Raw genomic sequence first — 21,556 nt, 5'->3', positions numbered from 1 at the left:
CCGCGCCGTCGCCCGGCGCGCTGTTGCTGGCCGCGGAGCGCGCGGCGAAAACAAAGGCCGGCGCGAAGGTCGGGCGCGCGCTCGAGGCGCTCGTCGCCGCGTCGCCGTCGCGGGAGGACGTCGCCGCGGCGCGGGACGTGCTGGCGGCGGCGGCGGCGGCGCTGGAGCGGCGCGCGGGCGACGCGCGGCGGGGCCTCGCGGCGCTCCGCGACCGCGAATCGCTCCGGGTCGCGCGCGGCGTCGCGAGGACCGCGGCTTTGGGCGCCTGGGACCACGCCGTGCGCGTCCTCGCGCCGGCGCGCGAGAAACTCGAGGCCGCGCGGCGCTTCCTCTCGCATTTGGGCGCGCCGGACCTCGCCGCGGCGCGAAACGCGGCGGGCGTCGACGCGTCGGTCCGCGACGCCGCGTCTTTGGTCGCGGGCCTCGACTTCGCCTCGGCGGACCTGGACGCGGCGCGCGTCAAGCGCGAGCTGCTGGCGCGGCTCCCCGCGAAGAAGGCGGCGGACCCCCTCGCGGGGGACCCCGAGAGGTTGCTGCCGCCGCCGCCGGACGTGGGCCACGCGGCGCGCGCCGCGGTCGCCGCGCTCGGCGACGTCGACGCGGAGACGTTCCTCTACCGCAACGCCCTCTGGGCCGCGGCGCTCTGGGCCTTCGTCGACGCGGCCGTCGCGCTCGACGGCGTGCGGCTGCCCTACGAGACGTCGCGAAAAGCGTTCGCGGCGGCCGCGGGGCGCCACGCCGCGGCGGCCGCGCGCCTCGACGCGGAGCCGGAGACGCCCGGCGCGAGCGCCGCGCGCGCGGCGGCGCGCCGGAAGCTCAACGACGACGCGGCGCTCGCGCGCGCGTTGCGCGCGCTCGACGAACGCGTCGCGCCGGACGCGGGCGACCGGAGCCCCGTCCGGGACCTGACGTCGACGCTCGACAAGATCGCCGACGGCGCCGCGAACCCCTTCGCCGAGGGGGACGAGCGGCGCCGGGCCGCGGCGGGCCCCGACGACCGGCGGCCGGCCGACGAGCGGCGGCGGTCCTTCGACGGGCGGCCGCGCCGCGCGCGCAGCGAGGGCGGCGGCGCCCTCGCGGGGGGCGAGGGCCGGCCGCGCCGCGCGAACAGCGACGGCGACCGCTTCGCGAGCCCCTGGCCCGACATCGTCTCCCTCATCGAGGAGGGGCCCAAGAGCCGGCGGCGCCGCTCCCACGACGAGGGCCCGGCCTCCTAACGTGTGTGTGTTTCTTACCTCGCTTCCTCGTCGTCGTCGTCCTCGTACTCGTCGTCGTCGTCGTCGTCGTCGTCGTCGGCGGCGCCGAGGCCGTCGTCGAAGGCGACGCCCATGGAGAACGCCGTGCCCTTGATGGACTCGCAGAGCGCGTCGAAGGGGATGTGCGCGAGGTGCTTGTCGACGTGCTTGACCTCGGCGATGTCGCGGATCTGGTCCAGGGTGATGGCGCCGACGGTCTGCGTCCCGGGCGTCTGCGCGCCCTTGCCGAGCCCGAGCGCCTGCCGGATGAGGTACGTCGTCGGCGGCGTCTTCGTCACAAAACTGAAGGTCCGGTTCGTGTACGCCGTGAGCACGACGGGGATGGGCGTGTCCGGCTCGAGCTTCTGGGTCGCGGCGTTGAAGGCCTTGACGAACTCCATCATGTTCAGGCCGTGGGGGCCCAGGGCCTGGCCGATGGCCGGGCCCGCCTTGGCCACGCCCGCGGGGCAGCGCAGCCGCACGACGGCTTTGACCGTGGTCATAGGGCTGTGGCTTTGCGGGTCGCGGCGCGCGGCGCTGCGGTGGTGGTGCGCGACGCTGCGGCGACGTGCCTCCTCGCTCGAGGTCGAGATCCTCGAGCGGCAACACGGCACGATGCCGGCACCGCCGAGGCGGGATCATTAACCATTCGCCATCTCGCCTGCCGCCGTCTGTCGTCCGGCTGCCGCGTCCGCAGGCCCAGAACGGCCCTCCCACTCGCGCGCGCCATCGCGCGGGATCACGCTCACGGCGTAGGCAACAAGAATCATGGGCTCCCCCGACCGCAAGCCCCGCAGCCGCTCCCGTTCGCCCGCGAAGCGCTCCCGCTCGCCGGACCGCGAGCGCTCCCGCCGCGACCGCTCCGACAGCCGCGACCGCGAGCGCTCCCGCCGCGACCGCAGCCGCAGCCGCTCGCGCGGCCGCGACGACCGCGGCGGCGGCGGCGGCGGCGGCGGCGACGGCAAGGCCTCGGGCGTCGCGTGCCGCTGGAACGAGCGCGGCTTCGGCTTCATCAAGCCCGACGACGGCGGCGACGACCTCTTCTGCCACGTGTCGCAGATCACGGACGGCAACGCGCTCTCCGAGGGCGCCCCGGTCCACTTCGTCAAGGTCTTCGACGAGCGCCGCGGTAGCTATCCCGTGACCTGCCGATCCTAGACGTGTTGTGGAGTGGGCTTTGGTCGGAACCGGACGGACGCGCGGACGCGCGGGCTCTGGGCCGGACGAGACGGCGCGCGGAACGCGACGCGCACGGCTCGGGCCGAGACGGGACGAGACGCGCGACGGGTCGAGACGCGCTTTCGCCCCAAACGCCCGCAAAGCCTGAGCCAGGTCCGTGCCCTCGGGAACGGTTCGGGGCCAACGGGCCGCTGACCCCGCGCAATCTACAGGCAAAGACCGCGCGGAGCAAGTCACGGGCGGCATCACGGCGCAGGACGGCGGCGGCGGCGGCGGCGGCTACGGCGGCGGCGGCGGCTACGGCGGCGGCGGCGGCGACGGCGGCGGCGGCGGCTACGGCGGCGGCGGCTACGGCGGCGGCGGCGGCAGCACCCAGATCTGCTTCGACTTCCAGAAGGGCCGCTGCACGCGCGGCTCTGACTGCCGCTTCTCCCACGACGAGGGCGGCGGCGGCGGCGGCGGCGGCGGCGGCTACGGCGGCGGCGGCGGCGGCTACGGCGGCGGCGGCGGCGGCTACGACGACCGCGATCGCGGCCACGGCGGTGGCGGCCGCTACTAGGCGCGCCCCCAAGCACAAGACTCGCCCGCCCGCGACACGCGCGCGGCCCTTCGCATCCCCCCGTTCGCATCCTCGCCTCCCCCCGTATCTCTATACATATCGACTCGCAAAAAAATACGCTTACGACGCATCACCCGACCTCGCGGCTCGAGCGCCAGAAGGTGAGGACGTGCCAGAAGAGCGGGTCCGGCAGCGACGCGCCGCGCGCCGCGCGCTTCGCGCCCGAATTCCGGAAGCTCGCCGAGAAGAGGCGCTTCAGCGGCCCCCGCGGCGCGGACGCGCGGCCGCGCTGGCAGAGGACGCGGAGGAGCAGGAGCTGGACGCAGGGCTCGCGCACGTGCGCGCGCCAGCTGCCCGCGGCGAGCACGTCCGAGAGCAGGTTGATCGAGTTCGCGTGGCCGCCGAGGTGGCGCGCCGCGTCCTCGGCGGTGGCGCCGTGGCGCGTCATGTCGACGCGCGCGCCGTAGCGCAGCAGCACGCGCACGACCTCGCTCCGGTCGTCGGAGAGCGACGCCGCGTAGAAGAGCGGCGGGAAGGGCGAGTTCGGGAGCACGTTCGGGTCCGCGCCCGCGCGGAGCAGGATCGCGAGCAGGTTCGGCGGGCCCGACTTGATGACGCCGGAGACGACGTCGTCGGGCCGCGCGCCGTGGCGCAGCAGCAGCCGCACGGTGTCGACCTTGTGCTTGAACGCCGCGAGGCGGAGCGGGCTCATGCCCGCGCCCGCGGGCGGCGCCACCGACGCGCCGAACTCGAGCAGCAGCTCGACGACCTCGTTCAAATCCTGCTGGATCGCCGTGACGAGCAGCCGCTGGCCCATCGCGACGGCGTCCGGGTCCGCGCCGTTCTGTAGCAGGACGCGCATGACCGACGCGCCGCGGTACATGGCCAGCGCCGCGAGGCAGATGGAGATGCCGTTGAGCTCGACGACGAGGTTCGCGTCGCCGTCCGGCGTCCCCAGCCACGCGCGCACGTCGTCCTCCGCGCCGGACAGCACGAGGTTGACGATGCACACGTCGCGTTGGACCGTCTTGCTCGCGGCGTCCGTCCCTAGTGGCGCCATCGGACGATGCGGGGGTGATCTCCCTCCCGTGTCGACCGCGCGACGCGCTGCTCCCCTTGGTGCCTACGTGCGACAAGCCGCACCAAGCACCAGCCTCAGTTTTTGCTTGCGAGTTCGCGGACGGGGTAATGTTTCACGGCAAGTGCATTTTCAAGTAAACTCTCGGGCAGCATGGCGGCCCTCTTCGATTACTCGCGCTGGGACAACATCGTGGATTCCGACGACGACGCGCCGCTCATGGCGGCCCCCGCGGCGCCCGAGGCCACGGTCGACCCCGTGGCGCGCGTCGGCGCCAAGAACGACAAGACGAGTGCGACGGCGCTGAGCCGGGCCCTGGCCCTGGAGCACAGCAAAACCACGGACGTGGCGGCCATCGCGGAAGGGCTCGGCATGGCGCCCGACCAAACGGTCGCGTCGCTCCAGGACGCGCTCGTGAAGCACGGCGCGGGCGGCCAGGCCGCGGTGCTGCCCTTGATCGCCGAGGGCGCGCCGGACGCGGCCGTCGTCGCCCGCGTGCGCGCGGCGCGCGCGCGGCGCGCGGCGACGGACGCGGCGTCGGCGCGGAGCGCCGCGGGGACCGTCGCGCGCACGGAGGCGAAGAAGCAGCTGCGGCTCGCGCGCGCGCTCCTCGGGAGCGCCGGCGGCGTCGACGAGCTCGAGGACACGGGCGCGTTCCGCGCCGCGGGGCCCGGCGAGGACCTGGTCAACGTCATGCTGCGCACGCTGGAGGACGCGGAGACGCGCATCGCCGAGCGCATCGTCGCGAGCGCCGCGGCGAGCGATGAACCCGGCGAAAAAACACGCGAGGACAAGGTGCTCCACACGCCCTTCGAGACCGTGCTCGCGCGCACGGCCTTCAAGCTCGGGCCCGGCCGGGAGGCCCTCGCGTCGCTCAAGGCGCGGGGCTTCTGCGTCCTCGACGACGTCCTGGCGAAGGAGGACGCGGACGCGATCTACGACCACGCGTGCCGCGCTTTGGCCCACGGGGGCCTGCGGCCCGCGCGCGGCGACGACGGCGCGGCCGAGGCGCCCCTGCCCGTGGCCCTGGGCCTGCCGACCATCGCGGCGCTCGACGCGTCGCTCTTCGACGTCTTCGAGCGCCACGAGCCCGACGACGAGGCCGCGATGGCGTACCGCGCGGCGGTGCAGGCCGTCGTCGGCGTCGCCTACGAGCTCGAGCGGGGCCTGGAGCTCGACGACGCGCTGGCCGTGCCCGACGCCGTCCGCCTCGCCGCCTACGCGCCCGACGGGTCGGCCCGCGCGAAGCGCGAGGACTGGTCGCCCTACGACGACGCCGACGACCGCGAGATCGTCGCGACGCTCTTCGTCAACCCGCGGGACTGGTCCCACGCCGACGGCGGCACGCTCGTCGTGCACGACGACGCCGGCGCGGCCCACCACGTCCTGCCCCTGCCCGGGCGGCTCGTCGTCTACCTCGCGCGGACCGTGCCCGTCGAGGACCGGCCGTGCACGAAGCGGCCGCGGTTCTCGCTCTCCTGCGCCTTCGACCGCCGCGCGCCGGGCTACGACGTCGACGACGACGACGAGGACGAGGACGACGCGACGGCGCGCGACCCCGAGGCCTTCGCCTACGAGCTCGCGCAGAAGCTGAAGGACCAGGCGGAGCGGAGCGGGGAGGCCGTCAGCGCCAAGTTCATGGGGCCCATGTACACCGACCTCGGCCCCAGCGACGTCACCGTCGTCGAAGGCGCGACCCCGTTCGAGCCCGGCGACCACGACAAGGAGAGCGACATCGGGCTCGTGTAAGGTAGGGCAGTGTTGAGGTTCAAGCTGAAGCGAAACGTGTGAAGCTGCGATGGCACTCAACTAACAATCGAGCTGCGCAATGAGGCATCGTTCCCCTCTGTTGCGCGCCTTCGTCTGGGCAGCCACGCGCTCCTTGGTGCGGAGCTTCTCGCACGCGCCCACGCGCAATCTATGCGACTCCAGCCTCCGCCTGCCGGGCCTGCGCGCCGCCGCCACAGCGGGCGACGACGCCGCGGCCGCTCGCGACGTCGCCGACGACGGCGCGGCCGCGCCTCGCGTGCGGCGCAAGCGCTACGCCGGCCGCTACCCGCGGAACTTCAGCGAAAAATACAAGGAGCGCGCGAACGACGCGGCGACCGTCGAGCGGGTGCTGGTGAAGGGCGGCACGCCCGCGGGCACGCACGTGCCCATCATGGTCGCCGAGTGCCTCGAGCACCTGCGCGTCGGCGACGCCGCCGTCGCCGTCGACTGCACCCTGGGCTACGGCGGCCACTCGACGGCCCTCGTCGCGGCGCTGCCCCGCGGCGCGCGGCTCCTCGGCGTCGACCGCGACGGAGAGGAGCTCGCGAAGACGGCCGCGCGCCTCGCGGAGGCGCCGCGCGCGGCGAGCGGCGAGGTGACCCTGGAGCAGATGCACTCAAACTACGCCGCCGTCGGCGACGAGCTGGCTCGACGGGGCCTCGCGGTCGACGCGCTCCTCGCGGACCTGGGGTGCTCGTCCATGCAGGTCGACGACCCGGAGCGCGGATTCACGTACAAGCGCGAGGGTCCCCTCGACATGAGGATGGACACGTCGCGCGGCGAGACCGCGGCGGACTGGCTCGCGCGGAGCTCGACGGCCGACGTCGCGGCCGCGTTCCGGACCGCGGCGGACTTTGGGAAGCGCGACGCGCGGGAGCTCGCCGTGGCCGCGCGGCGCGCGCCGACGCCGGCGACGACGACGGCCTTCGCGGAGCGAGTGAGGGGAGTCGCCCTCGAGGAGGAGACGGCGGACGACGACGCCGTCAAGCGCGCCATGCAGGCCCTGCGCGTCGCCGTCAACGACGAATTCGCGTCGCTCGACGCGCTCTTGGCGAGCCTGCCGGACGCGCTCGCGCCCGGCGGCCGCGCCGTCGTTTTGACGTTCCACTCGGGCGAGGACCGGCGCGTGAAGCAGGCGTTCAAGAAGGGCCTCGCCGCGAACGTCTACTCCGCCGTGGCGCGGCGCCCCGTCCGCGCGTCGCCCGAGGAGCGGCGCGCGAACAGCCGCTCCGGCTGCTGCAAGCTCCGGTGGTGCGTCCGCAGTAAGGATTAATCTTCGGTCTCGGCGAGGACCGCAGTCAGGATTAATCTTAGGTCTCGGCGAGGAACGCCGCGATCTCCCGGGAGAGGCGGTTCAGCGGGAAGCCGACGACGTTGTAGTAGCAGCCGTCGACCCGTTGAACGAAGGCGCCCGCGCGGCCCTGGATGCCGTAGCCGCCGGCCTTGTCGAGCGGGTCGCCCGTCGCCGCGTAGGCGGCGATGGCGTCGTCGGAGAGGCTCGAGAACTGCACGGCCGTCCGCTCGTAGAACGTCGTCGCGCGGCCGCCGTGGAAGAGCGCGCAGCCCGTCACGACGTCGTGGGACCGCCCGCTGAGGCTCCTGAGCATCGCCACGGCGTGCGCCTCGTCGGCCGGCTTCTCGAGGACGACGTTGTCCAATACGACGACGGTGTCGGCGGAAATGATGAGCCGCGACGGATCGTTGATCGCCGCGCAGACCTCCTCGCCCTTCTTCTCCGCCGTGCGCACGCAGTAGAGCGCCGCGTCGTCGCCCTTCGGCAGGTCCTCGTCGAAGGTGCTCTTTTGCACGACGAAGGACACATCTTTGGGCAGCATCTGGCCGAGCAGCTCTCTACGCCGCGGCGAGCCCGACGCCAACACGATGGCCGTCACGGACTGGAGCGCTTCTTTCAGCAGCATCGCGCTGGCTGCAGTGCGAGCAGTGCGAGGCAAGACCTTGGTTCACCGTCGCGGCTCCCAAGCTTCAAACAAGCTCGTTTGCCCTCCGAGGCTGCCCCTTGTACGATGCAGCTAGGCAAATACGACGGGACCTACTGCACCTACGATGGCCTCGACTTCTCGCGCGAGGCCTTCGAGGTGCCCTTCAACTGCCCCCGCTTCGAGGCGCTCGCGTCGACGCTCGAGCAGCGCATCGCGGATCTGCAGATCGGCGAAGCCTCGGGCGCGCTCTGCGACGCCGGGCGCCGGTTCCTCACGGACGGCGGCGTCGAGGCGCAGGTGGCGCCGGCGCTGGAGGCGCGGGGCTTCGCGGCGGCCTACGAGCTCGTCGCCGACGCCGAGGGCCGCGCCGCGCTCGACGCCGCGTTCCGGGAACACGCCGCCGCCGCCGAGCGCGCGGGCGCGAACCTCCTCCTGGTGACGCCGACGACGCGCCTCCCGCGGGGCCTCCCGCCCGACGCGGTCGACGACGCCTGCCGCCTCGCCGCGGAGCACCTCCGGGACTTTCGCGTCGAGCGCGCCCTGGCGCCCGGCCGCGTCGCCGTCGTCGCGGGCGCGCTGCCCTTCGCGGGCGAACGCCGCGACGGCGCCTTCGCCTACGCCGAGCACCACGCGCCGGCCTGCCGCGCCTTCTTCGACGGCGGCGCCGAGGTCGTCGTCGTCGCCGCGCGCTCGGCCGCGGAGGCCGCGGGCGCCGCGATCGCGGCGGAATCCGCGGGGTTGCCCGCCGTCGCGTGCTTTGCGCCCGGCGACGACGGCCGCCTCGCCGACGGCGCGACCCTCGCCGACGCCATCGCCGCCGCGGACGCCCAGGCCGAGGCCCACGACGCGGCGCCGCCCCTCTTCTACGGGCTGTCCGGCGCGTCGCCCGCGGCCGCGGCGGCGGCGACGGCCGGCGGCGGCGACGAGCTCCGCCGCCTCCAGTACGCGACGCTCCGCGGGGACGTGCTGGACGTCGCCCGGGGCTGCGCGAAGCTCGCGGCCGCGCTCCCGGCGCTGCGCGCGCTCGGCGGCCACGAGGGAGGGGGGGAGGGGACGCGCGCGGTCGCGCTCGCCGCGGTCCGCGTCGGCGCCTGGCCGGCCTGGTCGCCGGCGCCGCCGGCGCCGCCGAAGCCACCGGCGCCGGCGCCGCCGAACCCGCCGGCGGAGCCGCCGGCGGAGCCGCCGACGGAGGCGGACGAGGCGCTCGCGAGGGCCGTCAAGGAGCTCGAGGACGACGAGGCGTTCGCCGCGGCGCTGCGGGAGACGTCGACGGTCCCGCCGGAGGACGTCCCGGACAAGCCCGTGCTCACGGTCGAGGAGTGGCAGCGCTTGATGGCGGCGGGCTGGAAATGCACGTCGAACCCGGAGCTGAACCGGATGAACTTCGATCGCGAGCCCACCGTCGACGAGCGCGCGGACTTCGACGCGTGGTGGCCGCGGCCCGAGGACCTCCCCGGCGCGCGCCACGGGGACGACGCGACGGACGACGAGGAGGGATTTTAACACGGGGGGCGGACGAGGGGCATCTAGAGGTAGTCGTCGCCCGTGGCCGCGACGTCGCTCCCGCCCTCGCCGTCCTTGAGCGCGCCGGCCTCCTCGGTGCTCTTCGGCGGGAGGCCCAGGACGAGCATGAGGAGGCCCGTCGTGATGCCGAAGACGGCGATGATGACCTCGAAGAAGAAGCCCGCGCCGAGCTCCGGCGCGACGTCCGCGATCTTCAACCCGTTGACGGACAGCTTCGAGGGGAAGACGTCGTAGCAGTCGCTCTTGAAGGACGCGACGGCGATGAGCGTGTTGACGGCGCCCAGCACCGAGGGGATGACGCTCAGGAACTTGTTGCAGCCCGAGTCCTTCGCGGGGTCCAGGCGGCTCAAAAGCGAGTTGATCGACGGCAGGAGCGAGAGCGCGCCGATGAGCGACGTACTCACGAGCCCCTTGGACGCCGCCTCGCAGTCCTCGATGCCGTCCTCCTCCGACGACGGCGCGTAGTCCTTGAACTTGTTCCACTTGTAGAACTTGTTGTTCTCGAGGCCCGCGACGGGCACGCCGTCGTCGTCGTCCTTGCCCGAGTAGAGGACGCCCGTGAAGCCGATGTAGATCTTCGGGTCGTCGCCGCCCGTGTCGTAGACGGGGTCGACCTCCGTCGACGCCCAGGCCGTGGCCTTGAGCATGGAGTTCGACATGCCGCCGAGGCAGGCGAAGATGCCGATCATAATACAAAAAATATGGACGCCGACGAGGCCCCGGATCACGCCGCGGCGGTTGTCCGTGATCGCGCCCACGTCGCAGCAGGACAGCGCCCGGCAGAGCCAGGCGCAGGGCGACTTCTCGCAGCAGGCGGGCGGCATGGTGGCGGTCGGGTCGAATCCACGGAGGACGGGGCAGCCTCGTCCAGCGAAGATTCGCCCGGCCGCATGCATTTTGTTCAACGTCGAAGCAATTTACGTCGCTTCCTCCCTCGCGCGCGCGGCGGACCGCAGGCCCAGGCCCAGGCCCAGTTGGGCCTTCTTCTCTTGCCTGCTTCGCTCCTTGTCGCGCTTTCGCGCCGGGGCGTCGCGCCGCGCCGCGTCGCCGCGCCGGCCCTCGTCCCGCGCCCGCCGCGCGGCGTCGGCCCGGTCCCGGCGCGACGCCACCGACGGCCGCCGCGGCGCGGGCGCGTCGACGCGCGCCTCCGCGTCCGCCGCCGCGTCGCGCGCGGGCTTGGGCTGGCGCGCCGCGCGCGTGCCGCTCCACTGCTTCGCGGACTTGTCCCAGGCGGCCCGCACGCGGCGCCGGTCGGCGCCGTCGCAGCCGAGGAAGTCCACGATCTTCTCGAACTCCGCCGAGTCCTCGGCGAGCGTGAGCGAGAGGTAGCGCGCCGGCGGCACGCAGGCGGCGACGCGCGCGGGGTGCCGCGCGCAGACCGCCTCGAGGCGCCGCAGCGCCGCCGTGGAGTTCGCCGCGCTCGCGTTGAAGTTCCAGGACCCGGAGGCCTTCGTGCAGATCGCCCCCCGGTCGGCGCAGAAGCCGTCGACGAGGCCCGGCGCGAGCTGGTCGAAGTACCACCGCGTGGACCGGAAGCCGACGCTCGTGTGGTCGTGCGGCTCGTCCGCGGCGAGCGGCGTGTCGCAGCCGCGCTTCAGCCAGGCGCACGACAGCTGCCGCAGCGCACTCCGCGCCCAGGCGCCGCACTCGCGGTCCACGTTCACGAAGAGCGCCCGGTCGTAGCGCGCCGCGAGCTCGCAGGGCAGCGCATAGAAGGGGAAGACGTTGTAGAGCGTCGAGCCGGCCCAGGTCTTCGACGCGCCGAGGTTCGCGAGCGCGCCCGAGGTGTTGCCGTTGACGAAGGGCAGGAGATCGGCGTGGAATTTATAGTCGACGCCATTGTTTCTCGTTCCAACCATGCCCTTGGAGGCCGTAAAGCCGAGCGCTTGCAGGGCCATGCCCATGGACCGCGTGCCGCTCTTGGGCAGCCCCACGCCGAAGACGATCTGGTCCGGCGGGCACGCCGCGAGCGCGACGGGCAGCAGCATCGCCCATTGCAGCATCATTCTGGTTGCGCCTCGCTGCGCATCATCGCGCGATAGATCCAGCACAAACTGTGATGAAGTTCAACAACCGCGCTTTTTGTTCGCAAAATGGGCTGCTTGAACGTGCAATGGCTGGCGCTCCTCGGAACGACTGCGGCCGTCGATTTATCGGGCGCGCGCCTCTACGAGGACGTCCTCGGAACGGCCGCGGCCGTCGACCTGTCGGGCGCGCGCCTCTACGAGGACGTCGTCGCCTACTCGAAGAGCGGCGAGCACCGCACGGGCTCGCGAAACCTCAAAGAGGCGCGGCGCTGGTACGTCGAGGAACTGACGAAGGCGGGCTACGCCGTCGAGACGCTGCCGTTCACGGTGCCCTACTTCGACTTCGAGTCCTGCGCGCTCACCATCAACGACGCCGTCTCCGTCGAGTGCTTCCCCGTTTGGCCCGCGGCCGCGGGCGCCGCCGCGGGCGCGCTCGGCGGCGCCGTCGCGGTCGTCAACGCGTCGGCCATCGGCCTCGACGACGCCACGAAGGCGGCCATCGCGGCCGAAATCGCCGCCGGCGCCGGCGCCGTCGTCGTCGTCAACGGCGCGAACGAGGCGCTCGGCGCGGACCCGACGTTGCCGGTCGCGCTGAACGTCGACGTGCTCTCCGCGAACGCGTCCCAAGCCTGGGGCGCGCCCGTCGTCGTCGCCCCGGCGCACCCCGCCCTCGTCGCCGGCGCCGGCGCGTCCGTCGAGATCGCCGGGGCGCGGCGCGCCGTCGCCGGCGACGAGGTCGTCCACGCGTGGCTGCCCGCCGAGGGCCGGTTCCCCTACCGTCCGCCCGTCGTCGTCGAGAGCGGCCTGAGCGGCTGGCACGCCTGCGGCGGCGAGCGCGGGCCGGGCGTCGCGCTGTCGCTCGGCGTCGCGCGCTGGCACGCGGCGCGGCAGCGCAACGGCACGGCGAAGGCGCCCTACCACTTCTTCGCGACGGCGGGCCACGAGCTCGGCGCGTCCATGGGGCTGCCCGACTTCTACGACCGCCTCGCGGACATGGGCATGGGGCCGCTCGAGGTCGGCGGCTGGCTCCACGCGGGCTCCGCGACCGTGACCTACGGCGCGTTCCCCGCGGCGGGTGTGCAGCGGGCCAAGTGCGCGTACGCGAACGGGTCGGCCGTCGGCGCGTGCGCGGCGCGGCACCTCGCGGCCTTCGCGCCCGCGGCGACGTCGCCGGGCGGCGGCGGCGGCGGCGTCGCGGAGCTCATCGACGAGGGCTACGAGGCCGTCGGCTTCTGGGGCAGCTTCCCGCGCTTCCACACGAGGGACGACGTCGCCGACTCCACGGGGCCCGCGCTGCTCGAGCCCGCGGCCGCGGCCTTCGTCGCGACGCTCGCGTGCCTCGAGGACGAGCTCGGCGCGAGGGACGCGGCGGCGGCGCCCTCAGTTCCGCCGGCGCCCTAAGGTCCGCTGCTTAGGCAACCGCGCCGCGTCGCGCCTCACGCGGGCGGGAGGCAGGACAGCAGGCGCCAGAGCCCCCGCCGGAGCTCGGCGAAGGAGATGCGCACGTCGCCGCGGACGACGCCGACGCGCACGGGCGTGTCGAGGAACACCTCCTGGAGGTCGATGCCGTGGTCGTCGACGAGCGTCGCGATGCGCATGATCGTCTGCTGCTCGAGGGGCTTGTGCTGCGCGAACGCGCGCGCGCCCCGCGCGTGCGCGGCCTGGACGACGTGGCGCTTCAGGTCCCGGTAGGCCGACGCGCCGAAGCCCGCGATGTTCTCGCGGTCCAGGTCGTCGGACGCCAGCGAGTCGCCGCCGTCCGCGGCGTCCGCGGCGTTCGCGGCCGCGGCCGCGGCCGCGACCTTGAGCGCGGACACCAAAGCGCCAAAGGTCACGTCGTTCGCCGCCGTGCCGATCAAGAGCGCCACGAGGTGCCCCACCTCCGCCTCCTCGACGCGCTTGTAGGACGCGAGCGCGTCGGCCTCGTACTCGGAGAGCTGTTCGGCGCCGCACGCGTCGACGGGCATGCCCAGGTGCGTGAGCCAGCCCATGAGCCCCTCGACCAAATCCGACGTGCCCAGGGGCCGCTGGGCGACGTGGGGCGCCGTCTTCTCGATGGACCGCTTCGCGACCGTCGAGTGGAGCGTGTCCATGTATAAAGCGCCGCGCGCGTGCGCGGCGACCTGCACGGAGAAGCCCGCGATCTCCAGGTTCGACTGGCCGTCGCGCCCGTCCGCGTCGCCGTCGTCGGCCGGCGCGGGGCCGCCGCCCCGGCCCCGGCCGCCGCCGCCGTGTCGCTTCCGCCGCGGCGGCGGCGCGGGCGGGTACCGCGGCTCTTCGACGACGACCGTGTCGCTCAGGAGCCGGAGCTTCGCGGACCGCACCGCCGGCGCCGCGTCGGGCCCCCGCTCGCCGCGCACGTGGACCCGCACGCGGCCCAGCAGGTCCCGCGGCCCGCACTTGCGCAGCGCGTCGAGCCGGAGGTCGAGGCGCCGCCGCGCGCGCTCCGACGCGGCGAGCACCTTCCACCGGGGCTGCGCGGGCCGCCCGCGGCCCGCCGGCGCCGGCCGGTAGTGGCGCTCGACGTGGACGGCGACGTCGCCGTCGGCCAGCGTCGCGTACTCGGGCCAGAGGACCACGCGCGTGACGACGTCGGGCCGCTTCGGCGGCTCGGGCGGCGCCGCGCGCTTGCCGCCGAAGTCGTCGCCGTCGCCGTGCTCGGCGCGCTGGGCCTCGCCGGCCCGGGCGAGGCGCTGCCGCTCGGCGTAGGCCCGCGCGGACTGGCCGATGCGCACGCTCGGGTACGCGGGCCGCGTCGTCGCCTTGGCCGGGCTCCGCGCGCGGCTCGGCGACGCGGCCGCGGCCTCCTTGGCCGACGCGGACGTGATCAGCGCCGGGATCGCGCCGCCGCCCTTCTGCTGCCGCGCCCGGGCCCCGTTCCGGCTCCCGGGCCGCCCGCCGGAGTCCTTCTCCGCCGCGGCGGCCTCGAGCTGCTTCACCTGCTTGAGCAGGCGCGACAGCTCGGCGGCCTCCGCCGGCGTCATGTCGTCGGCGGAGATGCCCAAAGCCTCCAGGCCGAGGCCCATGCTGCGGATGTCCGCAGCGCGTCGATCGGCGAGCGCCGGCGCTACGACAACCGACGGGCCATACGCTGCCCGATCGTTTTGCGGCCTGATACTTCACTTATTCATTCGTTGAACACTTCTTGAACCTAGCATCGAAGCGATGCGACACTCGATGCGATGCGCGGGCTGCTGCGTGGTCGCGCTCGCGGCGGCGGCGCGCGTGCACGAGCCGAGCCTCTGGCGCGGCCACCTCGGCGCGCCCGGCGGCTCGACCTACGCCAAGATCTTCGGGCCCGGCGGCTGGTACGCCGACCCGCTGCTCTGGGGCAGCGGCGACGACCTGGGCTGCATGGGCGCGCCGGCGGCCTCGGGCCGCCAGATCTTCCTGCCGGAGACGCACGAGAACGGCTCCGTCGCGATCCCGCGGCGCGCCGGCGACGTGCGCTGCTACGCGAAGACGAAGGCGCGCGGCAGCGCGCGGCCGGAGCCCGCGCCGGCGCGCTGCGGCGCGTACGTCGGCGGCCCCGGCGGCGGGTCGCGCGTCGCCGTGACCGTCAACGGCGAGCTCCAGCGCATGGACCCGAACTCGACCGTCGCGGCGCGCGTCGTCGGGCCCTACGCGCGCGCGGGTTTGGACGTCGTCGTCTTTCTCACGCTGCAGTCGCGGCGGCCCAAGACGCGCGGCGGCGAGTGGCACAGCCACCGCTTCAAGACGATCCCGTCCTACGACGAAGACGAGGAGCGAGCGGTGCTCCAGCGGCTCGTGGACTTGTTCTTGGCGCACGGCGCGTGCGGCGTCGAGACTCGCCTGTACGACCTCGCGCGGCGGCCGCCGCAGATGCCTTCATCCTTCTCCGGCGCGAACCCGGGCAAGTCCCTGAAAAAGGCGCGCTTCCAGCTCGTCTGGCCGTCCTACGCCCTCCACCTCCTCGTCCACTCCGCCGTCTGGGCCGACGTCGAGCGCTACGAGCGCGCGACGACGTCGGCCTTCGACTTCGTCGTGAAGATGCGCGCGGACGCGGGCTGGCTCGCGGACGCGCCGGCGCCGGGCGTCACCCTCGAGGGCTCCGCGGTGGTCGTCAAGGAGTGCCTCGACTGGGGCGGGCTCAACGACAAGCTCGCGATCGTCCCCCGGAAATACGCCGCGCCGTGGATGCGGCTCCTCGAGGCGTACTACGACGACGTCGCGGCGGACTACAAGAACAGCGAGCAGTTCCAGCTGCGCCTCGCCCACGCCTTCCACGTGCCCGTCCGCAAGGAGCCGACCGCGCTCGCGATGCAGGACTTCTACTTCTGGCTCCCGGACGCGAGGGGCCGGCCGGGCTGCTTCCCCTGGAACTACGCGGGCCTCAAGCCCAACGGCCACTGCCTCTGCGTCGCCGACCGCGAGTGCGCCGCCGTCGGGGACCGCCTCTGCGCGGGGCAGCGGCCCCTGGGCAACGACGCGAGGCCCGGGGCGTAAGCTTGGGAGCGCGCTTGGACGACACTGGACGGCGCAGGAGGAAACCAAACTGACGGCGGTTTGGGAGGCTCCGAAGGCAAAAAAGGGCGAGTTTGGAGGCTCCGAAGGCAAAAAAAACGAGCAACACTCGGGATTCCAACGTGGTCACCCACCGTAGTACTAACCAAGCTCGATCCGGCTTAACTTCGCTGAGCTGACGGGAAGCGGTGCTCTCCGAATGATATGGTCGCTCGTGTGAGTGACACAATCCAAACCGATTATAAACAAGCACAAGCGAATACGGTTCGAATAGCACCGCGAATTGACACAAAAACTTCACGTTGAAGTGGCGTTTTTAATCTTGAAGAAGAGCCTCATATGGACTGTGCATAGCTCCACGCGCGCTGCTTTTTTTCGCAGAGATGCAGCGCCTCGCCTACCTCTGCTGGTGCGCCGCGGCCCTGCAGCCGCCGCGCTACGTCGTCGTCTACCGCGGCGCGCACGGCGGCTTCCGCGTGCCCGAGTTCGACGCGGCGCGCGCCGGCATCTCCGGCGCGACGCTCGCGCCGGCGGACGAGACCATGGCGTTTTCTCGTGCGCGGAGACACTGCGGCGGCGACGTGGGCCCGCCGCTCTTCATGGCCGCGAGCAACGCGACGGCCGCGGAGCTCGCGGCCGTCGCCGCGCGGAGCGTGCTTGTGCGCGCGGTCGTGGAGCTCTGGGGCTCGGGCCCGACCTACGGCGCCGCGGCCGAGGACGCGGCCGCGCGCGGCTTCGCGCCGCTCGCGGGAACCTGGCGCGTCTGCTCCATGAAGGTCGGCGCCGCGCGCGGCAAGACCGGCGGCGCGGCGCTGCGGAGCTTGAGCGATCGCAAGGTCCTCGGCCAACTCGAGCCCGTCCTGGCTCGCCTCGACGGCCCCGTGGACCTGTCGGAGGCCGCGGACGAGACCGTGCTCGTCGCCTGCGACTACGACCGCGCCGTCGACGACCACGCGCACGAGCGGCCCGACCCCCGAACGGTCTACGTCGGCCGCCTCGTCGCGCGGGGCGACCGGGCGACGCGGCTCAAGTTTTCCCTCAAGACGCGGCCGTTCGTCGGCACGACGACCATGGACCCGGAGACCGCGGCGCTGATGGCGCGCCTCGCGCGCCTCGAGCCCGGCATGGCCGCCGTCGACCCCTTCGCGGGCACCTGCGGCTGCCTGCTGGCGGCGACGCACCTCACGGGCGCGGCGGCGACGGCGGCGGACGTCGACGGGGACGCGCTCCGGGGCGCCCTGGCCAACTTCGACGCCGCGGGACTGCCGCGGCCGACGATACTGGAATGCCCCGTCGACGCGCTCGTCGAACGGCTCGGGGGCGCAACATTCGACGCGATCGTCACGGACCCGCCCTACGGCAAGCGCGAGCGCATCGCCGGCGGCGACGCGCGATGGCTCGAGGAGCTGTTGGGCCTCGCGGACGACGCGCTCAAGGTCGGCGGCCGCTGCGTCTTCTTCGTGCCCCACGGCGACGATGCGTCCGCGGACGACGTCGCCGCGCGCGTCGCCGCGCGCGCGCCCGGCTACGCCGTCGAGGCGAGCGCGCAGCAGCGGCTCAGCGGGCCCTGGCGGCGGACCCTCGTCGTGTTGCGCAAGGAGACGAGCGCCGCGCGGTCGACGCGTGGCGGCCACGACGACCTCGGCGCGGAGCTGTCCGACTACTGGAAGGGGCGGCGCGCGGCCGTCGAGGCGGGCCGGGGCACGCGGGGCACGCACTAGGAACACACGAGTCGCGCGTCGATTAACGGACGGGGCGTCTAGTTGTCGGCGAAGTAGTCCGCGGCGGGGAACGCCGCGGCCGCGGTGGCCTTGAACGCGGCGGCGCTCGGTGCGTCGCCGAGCTCGAGGAGGGCCGCGTGCGCGTCCTCGTAGCAGGCCACGGCGAGGGGCTTGCCCAGCGGCGGCGCCGCGAGCGACGCCGTGAGCACGAGGTTCGCGTCTTTCTCTCCCAAGCACGACAACGCTCGCGCGGCGGCGACGCGCTTCGGCAGCGCCGCGTCGCCCTGGGCGTAGGCCCGGCATTTCGCGAGCGCCGTCGCCGGGCCCGCGTAGGCCGGCGCGCCGCAGAGCTCCGCGAGCTCCGCGTCGAGGACCGCGGCGACGGCCGGCGGCGGCGCGCCGAGGGCGCCGGCCGCGAGCGCCTTCGCGAGCGCCGCGAGGCGCACGAGGAGCGCGGGCGCGTCGGCGCCGGCGGTCTTCTCGAGTTTCCGCAGCGCGCGCAACGCCATGAGCGGCTTCTGGCGCCGCAGCGCGACGTCGAAGGCCAACTCGTGCGTCTCCGCGTAGCCCGCCGCGTGGTCGCGGAGCGCCTCCGACAGGCGCAGCGCCTCGTCGAGGGGCGCCTTCGCCGCGAGCTTGGCGCCGTCGGGGTCGTCGTCCTCGCGCTTCTCCTCCTTCTTGACCTCCTTCTTGCCGCCGTCCGCGGCCTCGGCCTTCTTCGCCGCCTCGGCCTCGGCGTCCGCCTTGGCCTTGGCCTCGGCCTCCTTGGCCGCGGCCTTGCGCTGCTTCGCCTTCTCGCGCTTCGCGAGCGCCTTGGCCGCCTTGGCGTCGACGGCGCCCGCGGCCTCCGGCGCGGCCTTGGCGGCCTCGGCCGCGGCCGCGGAGTCGCGCGCGTCCGCGTCGGCGAGGAGCACGTAGAGGTCGCCCGCGGCCTTGGCCGCCCGGCGGAAGAACTTGTGGCCCCGGATGCCGTCCTCGAAGCGGAGCACGGACACGTAGGCCCGGAGCGTCATCTTGCGCACGCAGTAGGTGTGGAAGTCGAACTGGTCCTCGATGAAGTCCGCGAAGTGCTTCTCCACGGCCAAGAGCAGCTTCAGCGCCAAACCCGCCTTCGCGCGGACGTCGCCCGCGGGCGCCGACGCGGCGAAGGTTTTGCGCGCGTCGCGGCCCAGCGCCAGGCCGACCTCGAGCTCGTACCAGCTCGCCTGCATGTCGTTGAGGTGCTGCTCGGCGTCGCCCGCCTCGGGCCGCGTGAACATGGCCGCCGTCTTCCGCGCCTCGGCGACGTCGCCGGCGCGCAGGAGGTACTTGGTGGCCTTGTTGTTGATGTAGCGGTCCGCCAAATCCATCTCGCGCGCGGCGACCATCTCCGCGGCCGCGGCGCGCACGGCGCCGCCGCGCTTGAGGAGGCGCGCGCGCTTCTCGCGGAAGTCGACGCTCGTGGGCGTGTGCTCGAGGCACTCGTCGATGGCCTTCGTCGCGGCCTCGAGCTCGCCGAGCCACTCGTGGCAGTGGCACTTGAGGTAGAGGCACCAGAGCAGGCTCGTCGGCGGCTCCGGTTGCGCGTCGCCTTTGAACGTCGCGGGCGCTAGCCGGAGCGCCGCGACGTGGCCGTCGACGATGTCCAGCGTCGCGCGGCAGCAGGCCGCGCCGCGCGGGCGGCCCGCCGTGACGTCGCCGGCCTTGGGGCACCAGAGGCGCTCGAGGCCGCTGCCGATCGCGGGCGCGCCCTTCCGCACGAAGCGCTTGATCGTGTCGTCGAGCCGGCCCTCGAAGGACGCGCCGGACGCGTAGGTCAGGGGCACCCACTTGTAGGCCTCGGACTTGGGGTTCTCCGCCGCCAGCAGGGCGTAGGCCGCGTCCAAATCCGCGACCTGCGCGTCCGTCAACTCGACCTTGTCCGTCGGCGTCGCCGTCGCCGCGAGCTTCAGCAGGGTCGCGCACGTGGACGCGTCCAAGCCCAACAACGCGCACTGGAGGCCCCGGTGGAAGTCGTAGTTCTCGGACCCCGCCGTCGCCTTGCGCATGAGGCCCGCCCACTCGCGCGTCGCCGCGTCGCGGTCGAGGACGCCCGCGGCGCCGTCGCGCGCCTGGGGCCCGCTCAGGAGCAGCAGCTCGGCGCGCTTCTTCGCCAGCGTGTACTTGTCGACGATGACGGCCTCCGACGCCGCGAGGTGCGCCAGCGCCTCGCCGTAGCGGCCCTCCTCCTCCAATATGGAGTTCCGGTAGAGCGCGAGCTCGGAATCCTCGTAGGACCGCTCCGCGGTCTCCTCGCGGCGCTGCTCGTTCTTGATGGTCTCGCCGTAGGCGTCGATGACCTGGATCGCCGTCGCGCCGAGGCCCGCCAAGTGGTTCGACAGCGCGTACGCGACCCAGTGCATCTTGTTGTTCGGCTTCAACTGCAGCAGCTTCCGCCGCGTCTCGAGGAAGCCCCGGCCGTCGCGGAGCTGGACCTGCAGCAGGCTCAGGTCGCGCAGGATCTGCACGTTGTCCGGGTCGATCTTCAGCGCCTGCTTGTAGGACTTGATCGCCTGCGGGTACTGGCGGTCGCTCCGGTACAGCAGGCCGTAGACGTGCCAGCAGACGTGGCTCCGCATGTCGGCCTTGAGGCCCTTCTTCACGTAGTCGTAGGCCTCCTCCTTGCGCTCGAGGCAGTTGAGCACGAGGCCCCGCATGGCCAGCGTCTCCCCGTGGTTCGGGAACTTGCGCAGCACGGCGTCGCTCGCCTTCAGGCCCTTCTTGTACTGCTTCGTCTCGTAGAACTTGACGATGGATTTGAAGAGGTCCGCCTCCTTGCGCGGCAGGTTGCGGTCCGAAGGCGCCGCCATCGTCCGAAGCCCTGCTGCACGCCGCCGGACAACGACGACGTCCCAGCCCGTCGTGCTTCGCCAGCGGTCGCGGTCGCCTCGCCGTGGCGGTGAAGCCAATGGTGAAGGACGCCGCGCACTGCTCCGCACTGCTTAGCGCACTGCCCCGCCAGCGCTGCCCCGGGACACACATTAGCGGGGAGCCGCGGCGGCCGCGCGCGCGGCGGCCGCGGCGCGCCGCCGGGCGGCTCCTACGCGTTCGCGACGAGGGACGCCTGGGCCTCGCCGAGGATGTCCGCGCGCGCGGCGGCGACGCCCGGGTCGTCCTCGAAGGTCTTCGACGCCCGCGACCGCCGGCGGACGCGCGACTCGTCGCTCGCCAGCGCCGCCTGCGCGTCGGCGACGTGGCCCCGGGCCGCGGCGATCTCCGGGTCGTCGTCGAAGCACCGGGAGTTGCGCGACTTCCGGCGCACGCGCGACGGGCTGCTGGGGTCGTCGTGGTCGAACGGCAGCGCCGGCGACGCGGGCGGCGGGCCCTCGGCGACAGCGACGTCGGGCGCCGCGCTCGGCGCGGCCGCGGGCGCGCCGGCGTCGGAGGCGTCGCCGACGAGGCACGCCTCGGCCTCGGCGACGACCGCAGCCCGCGCTGCCTGGACCTCGGCGTCGTCGTCAAACGTGCGCGACGTCCGCGACCGCCGGCGAACGCGCGACTCGTCGTCCGGCTGCGCCGGCACGGCCAGGGGGTCCATGGGGCTGCCTCGGGTTACTTGCCAGCGCGTGTCGTCACAGCTGTAGCGATCGTGTAGTAAACAGTTTGAAACTTCAATCAAACAAACTAGGGGGCTATCTTGTCGATGCGCTGCGATGCGGGCCGCTCGGGCGCGATGAGCTGGGAGATTGGAACGACAAAAAAGAAAATCCCGGCCTTATCCTCAGGACCCGGGACAGTACCCTGATGATCCACCCACTTAGGGCGATTGCGGTGTTACGCCATTGGCCAGCCTTGTGCGGTCTGGAAGGAAAATAGGCCGTCGGGTAATGCTGTACGTGTCGAGGTATAAAAACCCGCATCTTCGGCAGCGGTTCGAACTTGTGCAGCCCCAGGGGCTCCCTCTCAGTCAAAGCGAGGACTGCAGGTAGCCTCGGCCCGCGCGCTCTGGCTGGTGGCCTGCGGGCATCGAGAATGTCGCAGCAGAGGAGCGGATCGCCTCGTGGGCAGCAGAGGAGCGGA

General features: G+C 73.4%; 7 protein-coding genes across 7 annotated transcripts; 2 read left to right on the top strand and 5 right to left on the bottom strand.

Moving 5' to 3' along the window:
• Positions 1–1,231: 1,231 nt before the first annotated feature.
• On the bottom strand, positions 1,232–1,738 carry AURANDRAFT_21086 (hypothetical protein; the record flags this gene model as incomplete). The annotated part of the gene is made up of 1 exon (XM_009035544.1): positions 1,232–1,738. One exon carries the CDS (start codon positions 1,736–1,738, stop codon positions 1,232–1,234), a length of 507 nt encoding a protein of 168 aa, XP_009033792.1.
• A 4,141-nt stretch (positions 1,739–5,879) lies between these two features.
• On the top strand, positions 5,880–7,094 carry MT2 (mraW S-adenosyl-L-methionine-dependent methyltransferase-like protein; the record flags this gene model as incomplete). The annotated part of the gene is made up of 1 exon (XM_009035647.1): positions 5,880–7,094. The coding sequence occupies one exon, from the start codon at positions 5,880–5,882 to the stop codon at positions 7,092–7,094; it is 1,215 nt and encodes a 404-aa protein (XP_009033895.1).
• Positions 7,095–7,131: 37 nt separating this feature from the next.
• On the bottom strand, positions 7,132–7,740 carry AURANDRAFT_58708 (putative MAF-like protein; the record flags this gene model as incomplete). The annotated part of the gene is made up of 1 exon (XM_009035543.1): positions 7,132–7,740. The coding sequence occupies one exon, from the start codon at positions 7,738–7,740 to the stop codon at positions 7,132–7,134; it is 609 nt and encodes a 202-aa protein (XP_009033791.1).
• Positions 7,741–10,202: 2,462 nt separating this feature from the next.
• Positions 10,203–11,288, bottom strand: AURANDRAFT_61864 (hypothetical protein; the record flags this gene model as incomplete). The annotated part of the gene is made up of 1 exon (XM_009035542.1): positions 10,203–11,288. One exon carries the CDS (start codon positions 11,286–11,288, stop codon positions 10,203–10,205), a length of 1,086 nt encoding a protein of 361 aa, XP_009033790.1.
• A 1,460-nt stretch (positions 11,289–12,748) lies between these two features.
• Positions 12,749–14,338, bottom strand: AURANDRAFT_61863 (hypothetical protein; the record flags this gene model as incomplete). Its single annotated transcript, XM_009035541.1, has 1 exon — positions 12,749–14,338. The coding sequence occupies one exon, from the start codon at positions 14,336–14,338 to the stop codon at positions 12,749–12,751; it is 1,590 nt and encodes a 529-aa protein (XP_009033789.1).
• A 985-nt stretch (positions 14,339–15,323) lies between these two features.
• AURANDRAFT_61862 (hypothetical protein) lies at positions 15,324–15,779 on the top strand (the record flags this gene model as incomplete). The annotated part of the gene is made up of 1 exon (XM_009035648.1): positions 15,324–15,779. One exon carries the CDS (start codon positions 15,324–15,326, stop codon positions 15,777–15,779), a length of 456 nt encoding a protein of 151 aa, XP_009033896.1.
• A 1,738-nt stretch (positions 15,780–17,517) lies between these two features.
• Positions 17,518–20,405, bottom strand: AURANDRAFT_36410 (hypothetical protein; the record flags this gene model as incomplete). Its single annotated transcript, XM_009035540.1, has 2 exons — positions 17,518–19,443; positions 19,588–20,405. 2 exons carry the CDS (start codon positions 20,344–20,346, stop codon positions 17,557–17,559), a joined length of 2,646 nt encoding a protein of 881 aa, XP_009033788.1.
• Between the last annotated feature and the right edge of the window lie 1,151 nt (positions 20,406–21,556).

This window comes from Aureococcus anophagefferens (genome assembly GCF_000186865.1).
Source record: "Aureococcus anophagefferens unplaced genomic scaffold AURANscaffold_3, whole genome shotgun sequence".
In the NCBI taxonomy this organism is placed as follows: Eukaryota; class Pelagophyceae; order Pelagomonadales; family Pelagomonadaceae; genus Aureococcus; species Aureococcus anophagefferens.
Note: the sequence above shows the minus strand (reverse complement) of the source record. Positions and strands in the feature narration are given on the sequence as shown.